The 15,423-nt window shown below is 33.0% G+C and overlaps 1 protein-coding gene across 1 annotated transcript in view; it reads right to left on the bottom strand.

Moving 5' to 3' along the window:
* SOS2 (SOS Ras/Rho guanine nucleotide exchange factor 2) overlaps positions 1-15,423 on the bottom strand; it is an 87,184-nt gene that overhangs the window by 6,507 nt on the left and 65,254 nt on the right. The window contains exons 13-19 of the mRNA XM_012757969.3: positions 15,237-15,340; positions 13,361-13,583; positions 9,986-10,105; positions 9,671-9,833; positions 5,534-5,651; positions 4,224-4,396; positions 1,071-1,187 (exon numbers count right to left, since the gene is read on the bottom strand). Of these exons, the coding sequence (XP_012613423.1) occupies positions 1,071-1,187; positions 4,224-4,396; positions 5,534-5,651; positions 9,671-9,833; positions 9,986-10,105; positions 13,361-13,583; positions 15,237-15,340 (1,018 nt within the window). The remainder of the gene's footprint in view (positions 1-1,070; positions 1,188-4,223; positions 4,397-5,533; positions 5,652-9,670; positions 9,834-9,985; positions 10,106-13,360; positions 13,584-15,236; positions 15,341-15,423) is intronic.

The following is a 15,423-nucleotide window of genomic DNA, read 5'->3' as shown; positions in this document are numbered from 1 at the left end:
ATTTGAATATAAGTGAATTTATTTTCATAACTGCAAAAATAAAATTCTTGAAAATTTGTGTAAAAACTCACTTTTTTCTCCTAAAACATTTGACTTCTCTTTCAAATCATTTATATCAATTTTATAAACATTTGCTGGAAACATAATTTATCCAATATATTATGCTATATGCTTCAGAAATTTTTAAAAAATCCTTTTTTCCCCTTTCCTTATACTAAACGATCAACTTCTACAACAGGGCTTTAAAAGACTTTGGTGAAAATCACTATCATAGTCTCCCACCCTCACATCTGGCCCATTTAAAAAATTCAGGCAGCAGTAACCTAATGAACACACACAGAACTCATATGCAGAAAACCTGAGTTAAAATCTCAACCGTGCCAATACTTAGCTATGTGGCCCTGAAAAAGTTAGTTAATCCCTTTGAACCTCTGTTTTTTCATTTGTAAAATGAGGGTAAGATTTATGTATATCATACAAATATTGTGAAAATTAGATAACATAAAACCACCATAATATATTTTTTTGCTTAACTTTCAGCTACTTAGAGTTGGTATATTTTTTTGATTAACTTTCAGCTACTTAGAATTAGTCTTCCATTCTACTACCTCTGCTGCCACTGAAAACCCCTGGAGTAATTAGGAAACGTAGCATCAAATGCCAGTGAGAGAGGCGGGTTCTAGTGGCAACCATGGATCTTGGGGGCCCTAATTGCAGAAGTCATGGTCAAGCCAGAAGAACCATAATACATTTGCTTACTCTTTCCCAGGTCTTTTCATTTCCTTTGTTATATCCAGCTACCTGTTAGTTCACAGTTTCTCACACCTTTTTGTCTTATTCTAGCAGGGCCAAAGTAGACAGATAAATAAGTGATACTAAGGTAAAGTTTAAACCAGATTTTATCAAAAAGTTGACATTATCTCCCATTATATATATAATTTTAGAAATAGTATCATTCTATAAACAAAATACTTAGAAATGACTAATTTTAAGAGAAGAGGTTGTTAAACATTGAAAATAATATTATTTTTAAAAGGAGAACAATTTTTCCAAAATTGTAATGGACTTACAAATCGAGGTGGCTGTTTGCAGTTTCGGGGTTCAATTTCTAGTGATTTATTGAACAAATAATCTGTAAACTCTTTTTCAGATGCACTTCCCATGGGGTTAAGGTTTTCAAAGAATCTCTAGAATTAAACAAATACCATAAGTGTATACTTGAGATCTCATTAATTTTTGATGAAAATTATTTAATGATTTCACTACCAAAAAATTATCAACAAATTAAGAGATCACAATGTCTGAAGAGTTCACAAGGATTGCTTATTCCCATCTCTCTACTTTTGAATAAGATTGTATAATTTCTGTAGAAATTACACTCTAGTCTTAAAGTTGTATTAAGATTAAATTTTCATTTATTACCATCGTAATGGCTCAGTAGTTAGCATCACTTATCCCTTAGTAAACTTTATTCCTACTTACTGACAGATGATCATTATAACAAATTGATTCATTATAACAAATGATCAACCAATAAGCTACCAAAAGTGTTTAGAACAAAATTATAGCTATAATCCACAATGATAATTTGATAGTCATTTTTTAAAAAGTGGAGATAAATTAGATTAAGGTCTTTCCTTATATTTTTCTTTCTTTTTTTTGTTTAGAGATGGGTTCTTGTTATGTTGCCTAGGCTGCAGTGCAGTGGCCATTCAAGGGTGTAATTATAGCATATTACAGCCTCAAAGTCCTGGCTCAAGCAATCCTCCTGCTTTAGCCACCACACCACCTTGGAGTGGAAAGTCTATTTAACAGTAATTTCTAGCTAGGAGCAATGGCTCAGGACTATAATCCCAAGATTTTGGGAGGCTGAGGTATAAGGATTGCTTGAGGCCTGGAGTTAGAGACCAGCCTGTGCAACCTAGTCAGAGCTTACATCTTAAAAAAAACAAAAAAATAAGTAATTTCAAGAACAATTATAAACTTAAACTTATCTGTGCTGATCTCTAGTATAAAAAATACTTTTATAAAAAAATTTCATCTTTATCAAAAAATATTTTCTAAGCTTAAGTTTGAGTTAAGTAAAATTTTAGATGATTTAATAGTAGCAAAACAAAGAAAAAAGAAAAAGAAACAGTAATCTCACTAGCCAGAGATCTCCCTGTTTACATTTAATTATTAGAATATCTTTCAATGATTTTACTGTGTGTAAATATATGCATGTATATACATATTGAAATTTTTTCTGCAAAATTAGGATAACACCACAGTTACTTTTAATCTTTTTAAAGTTTATATTCGATTAATTTTTTTCCATGTGGTTTATTTTGTAAAATACAAATTTTAACTTATAGTATTCCATCAGATGGATGTTCCAGAATTTATTCCACTAGCCTCCATACAGTTAGTTTATCCATATAGGTACTTTCTAATTCTTTGCTATTTTAATAATAATTGCTAGTATTAGCTCCTTACACATAAAAATTTTTCTGTACATTTATGATTTTCTTAAGAAAAATCCTTAGAAGCAAATTACTTTTAGCTTTATTTAATTTTGCTTTAGCTTTATTTAATTTTGAAGTAGTTTAAAAATATATATAGGCCAGGCGCGGTGGCTCACGCCTGTAATCCTAGCACTCTGGGAGGCCCAGGCGGGCGGATTGCTTGAGGTCAGGAGTTCGAAACCAGCCTGAGCAAGAGGCTGTCTCTACTATAAATAGAAAGAAATTAATTGGCTAACTAATATATACAGAAAAAAAATTAGCTGGGCATGGTGGCACATGCCTGTAGTCCCAGCTACTCAGGAGGTTGAGGCAGTAGGATTGCTTGAGCCCAGGAGTTTGAGGTTGCTGTGAGCTAGGCTGATGCCATGGCACTCACTCTAGCCTGGGCAACAAAGTGAGACTGTTTCCAAAAAAAAAAAAAAAAAAAAAAAAGGCTTTTAGAAAGCTATAACAGTATTTTTGATTTTTTTCATCCTTTGCTCTATTTTTAAATACTATTTAGTGTGGTTAACTGTGGTTTAAAAAGTGAATAGCTACTTTATCTACATTTTAAACCTATTTTGACTCAATCAAAAAGAAGGCATTTCCCTCCCAAAATGCTTTAAATGATTATAGGAAACCTAGACTAGACCACAAAAACCTGTTAGCAGATATGTTTCTAAAATATGAATGCTAAAAGTACTATTTCAAGTATACCCAACTACAATATAAGATTATTTCTGTGGAAAAATATATTGTGAACTCAAATTTGGGCTTCAAGAACATATTTCTTTAGGTTTGTAAAGCTCCACATCTTAGGGATGGGCCCAACCGTGAGGAGATGGGATGAAATAGGTGACTACTGGTAGCTTATCAGCATTTTTTTAAAAGCATCTGCTTACATTTTAAAAGTACTTTTAAAAGTATCTGCTTACATTTTAATAAATGGTGTGGTTTAAATCATCCTTTCTTAGGACTTTAGGGTACTGTTTTGAACTGGGAACAAAGAACAGTTACTACCTCATAATTTAGGAGGATGGGAGTAATTTTCACTCAATATGCCCAAGAATCTACAGATTATGCCTGAAAGTTTAGCACAATTTTTAATGTGACAGGTGAATTTACTTTGGTAAATAGTTATAATGTGATATCAATTTCATATAATACAACACCCATCTAACATAAAAGCAATAATCATAATTTAATTCAGAAGGTATTCCACATTTTATGGTACCCCAGAATCAATACTATATACCTACTGCTCAAAATAGAATATCAGTTGATAGACTATTAGAAAAATCATCTTCTGCTATGCATACATATCCTACTTTCCCAACCCTTCCTTTATTTAAACAGTTTTCTTATGAAGAATGAATTATTCAATGCTATACTGGCACATGCAAAATATCTAAAATCACTATCAATCAAAGCTAGTAGTGGATTTTCTTTTTACTGCATGGACATCGGAAAGCTTCTTCCATTATAAATTCTCCTTTTTGGAATTGTTGCTGGAACCAGCTACACAAAGAACCAATAATTTCAAGAAAAAGTACTTAATATTTAACAACTATAGGCAGTTGGCGTAGAATATCTAATATTTAGCACTGTTATCTACTGATTATTAACTCATTGTATTATTTTCATAGCAAAATAAATAGCATGATGTGTGATGATATTTCTTAGAGATCACATAGGATTTAACATCTTCTTTTTTTAAAGATAAGCAAAGAAAATATTTACCCTTATTTCTGGTTCTATCCGTAAACAGTAAGGCTGATTCTGATACTGCTGAATTTCTCCAGTAATTTCAGCTACTTTCCTCCTCTTACTGAAATTGATTAAATCTTTCCCTTTCTTTTTTAGAAAATCATTATTCCCTTCTTCGGTCTTCAGAATATTTGTTAAATATATTCCTAGTAAAAAAAAAAAGTATTTACAGTTATTTTTAAATTGGTTATTTAATCAATTATTTGGGAAAACAACTGATTTGTGTAAAGTTGAAAGGTATCTTCCTATATTACTCAGCAGTTGTACTTCTAAAATGTTCATAAGTCTCCAATAGATAATCATTAATTTTCCATTAAGAATTTTTTATAAGGGACAGAATTTTAAAAGAAAAAGAAATGGCAAATTAAGCTCTTCTACAACATTTCACAAAGTCTAAATTGTATCAAATGTATTCCAACCAAATATTTTAAATTTGATGATAAATATTTAATGCCAATGATCTTACATGATTTTTGATCAATAAATTTTTAAGCCAATTTTGGTTAATAAGACTACAGATATAAACTAACTATTTTCTCAAAGCCTGTAATTTAGATAGAAAAATAATTATTTCTCATTCTTAGACAATAAAAAGTTTTTAGTCCCTTTTTATGCATAATCGCTGATTCATTTCAATTAGTGGTTCTCAACTGAGGTCAGTTTTGTCCCCCAGGGGATATTTGGGAGTGTCCAGAGACATTTTTGGTTATCACAATGTAGGGGTTACTACTGGCATGTAGTGAATAGAGGCCATTGTAGGATGCTGTTAAACATCCTACAATGCATGACAGACCCTCAAAATAAACAATTATTTGACAGAAAATATCAATAACATTGAGGTTAAGAAACCTTGATTTAAGGCATTTAATTTCAATAGTACAAAAAGTTTCTGATATAAAACTCTGTTTAATATAATATATAAAAATGTTTTAATTCTAAATTTAAAAATCACTTAAAAGTCTTTAATAAGTTAAAGAGAAAACAAACACTATAGATGTGACATAGATATAACAGTTATTATCATTTATTTCACAAGTACCTACTATATGCTAGACTTTGTATTGGTAGTACAGACAAAATATTTTTAATCCTTAATTACAACTCTATGAGGTATTATCATAATCTTCATTTTATGGATAAGGAAATAATGAGTTTAAGTTTTATTTATCAATACAGACAGCTACTAAAAGTAGATGAGCTCAGATATAAAATAAAGACAACCAATAACCCCTCTTGGCTATAACATACTTGCCATCAAAAGATATCCATATTTAGTAACTCACCAAAAAAAGGCACACAAGGTGGATTAATTGACTTAAGTTTTACTAAGTATTTTTTAAAGTGATCTTGACTCAGTTCCACAGCTTCATCCAAAATTCTCCGTTTTCTTTCCTGCAATGCCTTTAAAATATATAAATTGAGTATCATTTTTTATAATTCAATATTTTATGAATGCAGAGCTTTAAATTTTATAAAATTTTGCTAATTATTTGGAAAACAATTTTTTGAGATGAGTGAGTATTCTTTGTGCACTTGCCTGAAATGATCTCTCCTCTCTTTGTCTACAAATACAAAACCTGTTTTAGGTATACTATTGTTTGTGGCTGAAAAGATTACTGTAAAAATGTCAGTTTTTTCTAATAAATTAAAGAATTAAGCAGTAAAAAAATTCTTCTTCAGAATCAAGTTATAGCTGTAGGAGAGAAAAATTATAATCCCTCAGCATTCAAATATTTTCCACTCAAAAGTCTTTTAGGGCTAAGGGTAGGGTTTTGATAAGGAGAAGTAAACTGTGGAAGCGCAAAAAGACAAACAAAAATTGAGTGAATGAAATAAACACAAGCATTTCTTTTATATTTCGTAATTAGATTTTCTTACTGAAAATTAATTATCTTAATTTTAACCTCATAAAGTGCCCGTGCATGTGCACGTGCGCGCGTGCACACACACACACACACACACACACACACACACACACAAACACTCCACAGCAAACATATTTGACGGAATACTCAATGCACTTCCTTTAAGTTAAGGAAAAAGCAAAGGTGACAGCACCTTAGCTTTTATTCAATACTACACAGAAGCCAGCATAGACAAGAAAAAGAAACAAAGGACTAGAAATTGAAAAGAAAAAATCTGTCAGTATTCACAGAGAATATGATTGTCCATGAAGAAATTCCAACAAGTCTACATATAGAATGTTAATGACAGAATTTAGCAGTGTTGTACAATCTATAAAGTCAATAGACAAAATCAATTGTACTTCTAGATGTCAACAAAGAAAATATAATTTTTAAAAATATTCTAACATAAATTTAACAAAAGATGTGTAAGATTGCTGTCAAAAAAATCATAAAACTTTTTATTAATTGAGTACATTAATGGAGAGATTTATTGTTCTTGGCCGAAAAGACTTATTATTATAAAATGTCAGTTCTTCATTAATTGATTTACAGATCAAATGTAACTCCTATAAAAATCACAATTTTTTTAAAAAAATGAAGCTTAAATTGATTCTAGAATTTATATAGGAGAACAAAGAGCCAACAAACATCACTCATGAAAAATATAAAATATCCTATATAAAAGAATAAGTTTGGTAAGAACGTGCCCTTCTCTTCTTTATCAAGGACTATTATAAAGTTATGGCAATTTAGACATGTGGCACTGGCTCAGGAATAATCAAATAGATCCAAGGAATGGAATAGAAAATCAGAAACAGGACCCTTAATTTATGACAAATTTTATTTATTAAATAGATTAATTATTTGGTAATATTTGAGTGTTGATATCTTTAATATATAAAAAGTTTGTACAAATCAGTAAGATGCGAACACTCAAATAGAAAAATACATAATACATACATTAAAGCAGTTTATCCTCTGTTCCCCTCTAATCACAACCCACTGGGAAAAAAACCAATGTTAAGAGAGGAGTATGTACCCTCCCACACTATTCTTAATACTTATACAATTACACTTAGAGGTTTAAAGTTTGTTCTGCTTTATTATACTAAAATGGAATCATATTATAATTGTTCTGAGCTTTCTTTCTATTTTTCCCCTAAAATATCACAAATATTCTTCCAAGACAATACACATAGATCCCATTTACCTTTTTTTCTATAGCTGAGCAATACTCCACACTAAAGATGTAAGATAATGTATATAATCATTCTCCTCTTGATGAACATTAAGGTTGTTTCTAGTTTTCTGCTACTATAATTTTTTTTTCTTTTCTTTTCTTTTCTCTTGAGACAGGGTCTTGCTCTGTTGCCCAGGCTGGAGTACAGTGGTGCCATTATAGTTCACTGAAACCTCAAACTCCTGGCTCAAGGGATCCTCCTGTCTCAGCCTCCCAAGTAGTTGGGACTACAGGCATGTGCCACCATGTCCAGCTATTTTTTTTTTTTTAACTTTTTGTAGAGACAGCATCTCCCTATGTTACCCAGGCTGGTCTTAAACTCCTGGCTTTAAGCGATCCTCCCACCTTGGCCTCCTAAAGTGCTAGAGACACCACATCTGGCCTTCTGCTACTACAATTACTGCTGCAAAAACTCTATCTTTGTACATATAACATCAGAGTTTGGTGCTTTTACTTCTTTAAGATTTTATTTCTTTAGGATTCTGGGTCAAAGAATATGTGTATTTTTAATTTTAAGATATATTGCTAGATTACTTTACAGAAAGATTGTAAAACTTTACATTCTCGAAGGCAATATTTGTACGGCTGAGTTTCTAACTTGTTATACTTCACTTTGAAAAAGCTTTTCTAGGTGCAAAAAGCAAAGGAAGAACCCATAAATGAAGAGACTAATATATTTAACTAATAAAAATAAAACTTCCAGGCCGGATGCAGTGGCTTGCGCCTGTAATCCTAGCATCCTGGGAGGCCGAGGCAGGCAGATGGCTCGAGGTCAGGAGTTCGAAACCAGCCTGAGCAAGAGCGAGAACCCACCTCTACTAAAAAAAAATAGAAAGAAATTAATCGGCCAACTAAAAATATATATAGAAAAAATTATCCGGGCATGGTGGTGCATGCCTGTAGTCCCAGCTACTTAGGAGGCTGAGGCAGAAGAATTGCTTGAGCCCAGGAGTTTGAGGTTGCTGTGAGCTAGGCTGATGCCACAGCACTCTAGCCTGGGCAACAGAGTGAGATTCTGTCTCAAAAAAAAAAAAAAAAGAAAAGAAAAAAAGAAAAAAACAAACAAACTTATTTTTGAAGATAAGCTAATAAAATAAGAAAATGTTTATGAGAAAAAAATGCACGCCATAAAAATCTATGCATGATATAATCTTAATTTTGTTACTAAAGATATGTACAAGTGTGGTACAATGGCTTACGCCTGTAATTCCAGCATTTTGGGAGGTCAAACTGGGAGGATAGCTTGAGGACAGGAGTTCGAGACTAGCCTGGGCAACATAGCAAGAACTCATCTCTACAAAAAAATAAGAAAAATTAGCTGGGCATGGTGGCACATGCCTGTAGTCCCAGCTACTCAGGAAACTGAAGTGGGAGGATTGCCTGAGCCCAGAAGTTTGAGGTTACAGTGAGCTATGATTGCACACTGCACTCCAGCCTGGGCAACAAAGCAAGACCCTGTTTCTAAAAACTAAAAATATATATGTATAAAATATGTATATACATATCTATATACACACACATAAAATCTTTCTATGCTTTCTGTACCTCCTGAATTTCTACATTAAACACATATTATCTTATAATCTAAAATATAAATTTCAGTTTTAGAAAGAATTCTTTTCCACGTTATTCTTTTGTTGAATATACTAAAGTGATTAAGAAGTTATTTTTATATTTATATTTAAAATCCTTTGTCATTTATTTGAGACTATCAATGAAAAAATCCACTTGGAACTTCATTACATTTAGGTAAGTAGATTCATATATCAATATATTTTCTTTTTCTTTTTTTTTTTTTTTTCTTTTTATTGAGATAGAGTCTCACTCTGTTGCCCAGGCTAGAGTGCCATGGTGTCAGCCTAGTTCACAGCAACCTCAAACTCCTGGGCTCAAGTGATCCTCCTGCCTCAGCCTCCTGGGTAGTGGGGACTACAGGCACGTGCCACCATGCCCAGCTAATTTTTTCTATTTTTAGTTGTTTGGCTAATTTCTTTCTATTTATAGTAGAGACAGGGTCTCACTCTTGCTCAGGCTGGTCTTGAATTCCTGAGCTCAAGCAATACTCCTACCTTGGCCTCCCAGAGTGCTAGGATTACAGGCGTGAGCCACTGCTCTTGGCCTATATATTTTCTAATATTTTTTATATTACTGTATTTAAGAGAAAAGATGAGTTTGCAAAGAATTTATTCAAAAAGACAGGTGGTAGAAGTAACCTCTTTTACATTAATTTTATCTTCTCCCCCCAAAATGAAATATTTAAGCCTAAAACTTACCTCAAAGGTATGGTCTAGTCTGTATACTGACACTGAATTTACTGCACTGACTATCTCCAATACACCATTGAAATTATTCAAATCTTGAAAAACTTGCAGAATTTCTATAATTCTACTCAGTATTGCCACCCGTTCTTCAAAATTTTCTGCTTCCACAATGCATCTAACAACAAAAAAATTTAATGGTTTAGAGAAGTTTTTTCACCTCACTTAGAAAACAACAACAAAAAAACCTACTAATAGCCAGAATTTTAGCTTAAATCTGACTTAATATTGTGACTATTAAGTATTAAGATAGAGTAAATAAAAACTTACTTTTCAAACCAGAGCGTGAGATTTGTGGTATGGCGAATCATTTTTAATAAATTTGGAGAATTTATTTCTTTATCTTCTTTGGTCCACACACTCCCTACAAGTTCAGATGGTTGAACTTTCCTGTGGAATCAAAAATCAGTGCAACTTAACATACAAAGGATTAGTATCAAAATTATTTAAAGATCTCCTAAAACTTAGTAAGAAAAAGACAGTTAACCCCAAAGATAAGTGGACAAACATACAAACAAGCAATTCACAGAGAAATAGAAACGAACAACCACAAACATGAAAAATAATTCATCTCTTACTCAGGGAAAAGAGCATAAAACCTCAGTGCAATCCTATTTTACTCCTATCAGACTTACAAAAGTCTGATAATACCAAATGGGTAAAAATATGGCAAAAGAAGAACACTGATATGGAAGTAAAAATATCCACTTTATAAAAAATTTGACAATATCTCATAGTACTAAAGATATACACACAAGATGACCCAGCCATTCTACTCCTAGGTATATACCCTATATAAACTCTTAACATAAAGTTATACAAACACATTTACAAGAATGTTCAGTGAAGCCCATTATTTGCAAGAATAAAAATTCCTAAATAATACAGAGGCTTATCATCAAGAGACTGGATATATTGTGGAACATTCATGGAACGGAATACTATACAGCAGCTAAAATAAGCCAACTACAACTATACTTATCAACTTGAAGAAATATTGAAAACAATTTAAATAAAAACATTACAGAATGATACATACATATCTGCAATTTAAAAATGTACAAAACAATGCTATTACTATCTGTGAATATGTGTGTATGTATATAAATTATAAAGATATACAGAGGAACAGTAAACACCAAATTCAGGATAGTGGTTATTTCTTGGGAGAGAGAAGGATAATGAAATTGAGGAGAATTACATGAAGGATTTCAATTTTATCTGTAACATTTTTGTTGCTCATGAGCATTCAGTATGTTATTGTTTATATTTTTTGAATGCCTAAAATATTTAATAAAAATCAAAAAGAGCAGATTAAATCATTCTGTATGGTAAGTCATGATTACATAATTTAAAAAACTGACCAGTGGCACTGCCATCAGTGTCTTACAGACTAGGTTATTCACTTTAAAAAAAAGAAAAAAAGGAGGCCTAACAAGGTGGCTCACATCTATAATCTTAGCACTTTGGGATGCCCGGGTAGGAGGACTGCTTGAGGCCAGGAGTTCAAGACCAGCCTGAGCAAGAGTGAGACCACATCCCTACAAAACACAGAAAAATTATCTGGGCATGGTGGTTCACCCCTGTAGTCCCAGCTACTCAGGAGGCTGAGGTGGGAAGATCTCTTGAGCCCAGGAGTTTGAAGTTGCAGTGAGCTATGATGCCACCACTACAACTCTAGCCTGGGCAACAGAGCAAGACCTGTCTCAAAAAAAAAGTTTTGATCAGTAGATTTGAGTACAAATGGATACTTTCTAACAGTTTTTGAAATAAGTTTTCTTAACTGGCTCTACTATTTCACCAGAAATGTAATTTACAAATGATGTGTCAATGTTTTAAGTATATTACCCTTCTTCCATAATGCATTTCACTTAACCAAGGTATTTTTCTATGTCACAAAAGTAAGTCCACATGAAGCTAAGTGCTTTGTTTTTTCTGTTCATTTGTGTAACAGTCACACTGTGAGGAAAAACTTGAGTCTGTACTATTTGTTTTGTAACTGCAAGTAACAAGTCCCTTCATTTCTACCTACTACAAAACCTACAACTGAAACAAAACTATATATATATATATATATTCTTGCTTTTCCCTGTGTAATCCTTATAAAAAGTAAATTGGCTGCTAATCAGGGTAACTTCTCAAGGGTATTTGTATTTTAAAAGGGGGCTCCGGCCGGGTGCGGTGGCTCACGCCTGTAATCCTAGCTCTCTGGGAGGCCGAGGCGGGTGGATCGTTTGAGTTCAGGAGTTCGAAACCAACCTGAGCAAGAGCGAGACCCCGTCTCTACTATAAATAGAAAGAAATTAATTGGCCAACTAATATATATAGAAAAAAATTAGCCAGGCATGGTGGCGCATGCCTGTAGTCCCAGCTACTTAGGAGGCTGAGGCAGGAGGATTGCTTAAGGCCAGGAGATTGAGGTTGCTGTGAGCTAAGCTGACACCATGGCACTCACTCTAGCCTGGGCAACAAAGTGAGACTCTGTCTCAAAAAAAAAAAAAAAGTGGGGGAGTGGGGGGCTCCTATACTATCCACAAAACTAAGATAAGGAATCTAAATGTCCATCAACAGATGAATGGATAATGCAGTATATATACACAATGGAATACTATTCGGCCATAAAAAAGAATGAAATTCCCTCATAGCAACATGAATGAGCTTGGAGGACATATGTCAAGCGAAGAAGTCAGGCACAAAAAAAAAATATTGCATGTTCTTCCTCATATGTAGGAAGTGAAAAAATTTTTGAGCTCATGGAAGTATAGAGTAGAATTGTGGGTATTAGAGACTGGAAAGGGTAGCGGGGAGAGGAAGACAGGGAGAGGCTGTTAACAGGTATAAAACTACAGCTAGATAGGAGGAATGAGTTCTGATGTTCTATAGCACTGCAGGGTGAATATGGTTAACTATAATTTATTATATATTTTCAAAAAGCTGAGAGAGGATTTTGAATGTTCAAGGTGATGGATATGCTAACTACTCTGATTATCATTATACATTATATACACTATCAAAATATCACTCTGTATTCCATAAATAAGTACAATTATTATGTGTCAACTAAAAATAAAGGGGAGGGAGAAGAAACAAATAGCAGACACATCAAAAAATAAAAATAATAAAAATAAAAGCGGCTCCTAAATGCAGAAAAGTTTTTGATGGAATGATAAGAATGGGGACATATTTTATGACAGAGAGCTGTTACCTGCATGGTCTGTACTCTTCAAAGAAGCCTGGGTTGTAAATGAAAGAAGAAAGCCTGTCTTACTCAATATTCTATTCATTTAGAGGCCAAGAGCCTAGCATCCATACTGATTGACTTGGCTGAATGACCTTAGACTAAAGCAATCTGAGAAAGTATTAATAGTAAGAGAGGAGCAATTGACTTGAAAATAGTTACTATTCTATTGCAATAGTCTTCTCTCTGCCATTTCTGCTAGTCCCTAATCTAGGCCTAAATAGTGATATAAGACTTTTACCCATAGGACAAACTGTAGTTAAAAACTATGACTGTTCCTCCAAATCCCTGAATATAGATAAGGTATTTTTAAGCACTCATGAATAATTTGCAAAATGTTTTGAAAATAGGTAGAGGTATGTTCAAGTTTCTTGTAAACAGAGCAGGAATTAACATTAATTGTCTACCTGTAGAGATCAGATTCCAAAAGTGTTAGCTGACGCGCGATTTCTATTGGATGCAGTGTCATGAGATCAAATGTTTCAAACTGTCCTGGTCTGCTGATATGCCATTCAATTGGTGGAGGGGGACTTTCAAAGGTGATATTATGGCTTATTCCATTTGCCTGAGCTTGCTTCTTCCTCTTGATGATCTTAGCAATTGATTCTACCCATTTCTTCATAGCTTTCCCTGGAAAAATAACACATAAACAAAAATGCCTTTTACTTGACAGAGATAACTGCAAATCTTCATATAGTCTTTAACCTTCACCTAGCTTCAACAATTATCAACTTATGGCCAATTTCTGTTTCATCTAATCCCATTTATGCCCTCCCTTCACTCCCTAGATTATTCTGAAACAAATTTAAGATATATCATTTCATTCATAATTTAAGTATGTGTCTCTAAAAGATTCTTTAAAATAATAATACAATTATCATACACAAAACTGGTAACTTCTTAATACACTGCATCTTCAAACATTTTGTTAGTGTTCAAATTTCTCTATCTCATAAATGTTTTCTTATAGTTGGTTTGAAAAGGAATCTGAACAAGATCCACACACTGCATTTAGTATGTCTCGAGTCTTCTTTAATCTACAGGTTACACCTTTATGGTTCATTTTTTATTGCAATTTGTTCAAGAAACTCAATCATTTGTCCTTTAGTGTTTTCCAAGTCTGTATTTTGCCAATTCCGACTCTGTGGTATCATTAGTCACATTTCTCTGTCCCCTACATTTTCTGTAAATCAGAGACATAAAGATTTGGTCTAATTCAGGATCAATTTTTTGACATGAATATTTGCCAAGAATACCTCTAACAGGGGGCATATAATGTCCAGTTACCTTTATTTTTGTGATGTTACTCATCCTCTTATGATAATTCCCTAGATCTATTATTTTACTAGTAATTCAGAAATGGTGGAATTCTACCAATACCCTTCACTATAGTATTAGCTGAAATACTTTTATAAACTTTATCTCATGAACTATTTGGTTATCCTGAAGTATAACTTGTATAGAAAAGAATTTTAGACATTAACATAACCATTTACTCAATTTATTAACATTTTAATATGTGTGTTCATTTTAGAAGCTTCTTAGATTACCCATATAATCTAGTGTCCTCATTAAGAATATAATTTAAAATTAACTTATTATGAATAATTCTAAGCACACATGATAAAAATTATCTTAAACATCTCAAAGTAGAAACAACGGAAGGCCAGGCCCAGTGGTTCATGCCTGTAATCTCAATACTTTGGGAGGATAAGGTGGGAGGGAGGCTGCAGCAAGAGGATCACTAGAGGCCAGGAGTTCAAGAAGAGCTTGAGCAATATAGCGAAACCTTATCTCTACAAAAAATAAGAAAAATGAGGCACCAGGCATGGTGGCACTCGCCTGTAGTCCCAGCTCCTCAGGAGGCTGAGGTATGAGGATCACTTGAGCCCAGGAGTTTGAGGCTGCAGTGAGTTGTGATTGCACTACTGCACCCTGGCCTGGGTGACAGAGCAAGACCTTGTCTCACAAAAAAAAAAAAAAAAAAAAGTAGAAACAAAGGAATCATATTCTCTACCTTAAATAAAATTCCTCTTAAAGAACAAGTAGGACATAAAATAATCTAGGCTTGTTATGTTATTTATATATTTTTTCTTTCAGAGATAGGCAGGGTTCCAAGGTGATTGTAAACATGTGAGCTCTTTCGAGTCTATAAAAACCATGCCAAATGTTGTTTCACCTTCTTAAAAATGAAAAATAGTTTAATTTCTTAATTAAAAGTCACACAAACTTGAAATAAACTCATGTGCAACAAAGATGCAATCAAACCTTTAAATAATATACCTCTTACACTTGAAATGAAGGATTCTAGTCTTTCGAGTAATTCCAAATCTCTTTCAAAGTCATAAAAATGGTGTTCAACCCAGTGCCGAAACACATTTAAGATCCTGATAAAATGGAAAGACACAAACACATTTTAGTGAAAACTAAGCATTCAATTACATTCCTTTCACTTCTCTAATTCCATGGT

Source organism: Microcebus murinus, chromosome 6 (genome assembly GCF_040939455.1).
Source record: "Microcebus murinus isolate Inina chromosome 6, M.murinus_Inina_mat1.0, whole genome shotgun sequence".
In the NCBI taxonomy this organism is placed as follows: domain Eukaryota; kingdom Metazoa; phylum Chordata; class Mammalia; order Primates; family Cheirogaleidae; genus Microcebus; species Microcebus murinus.
Note: the sequence above shows the minus strand (reverse complement) of the source record. Positions and strands in the feature narration are given on the sequence as shown.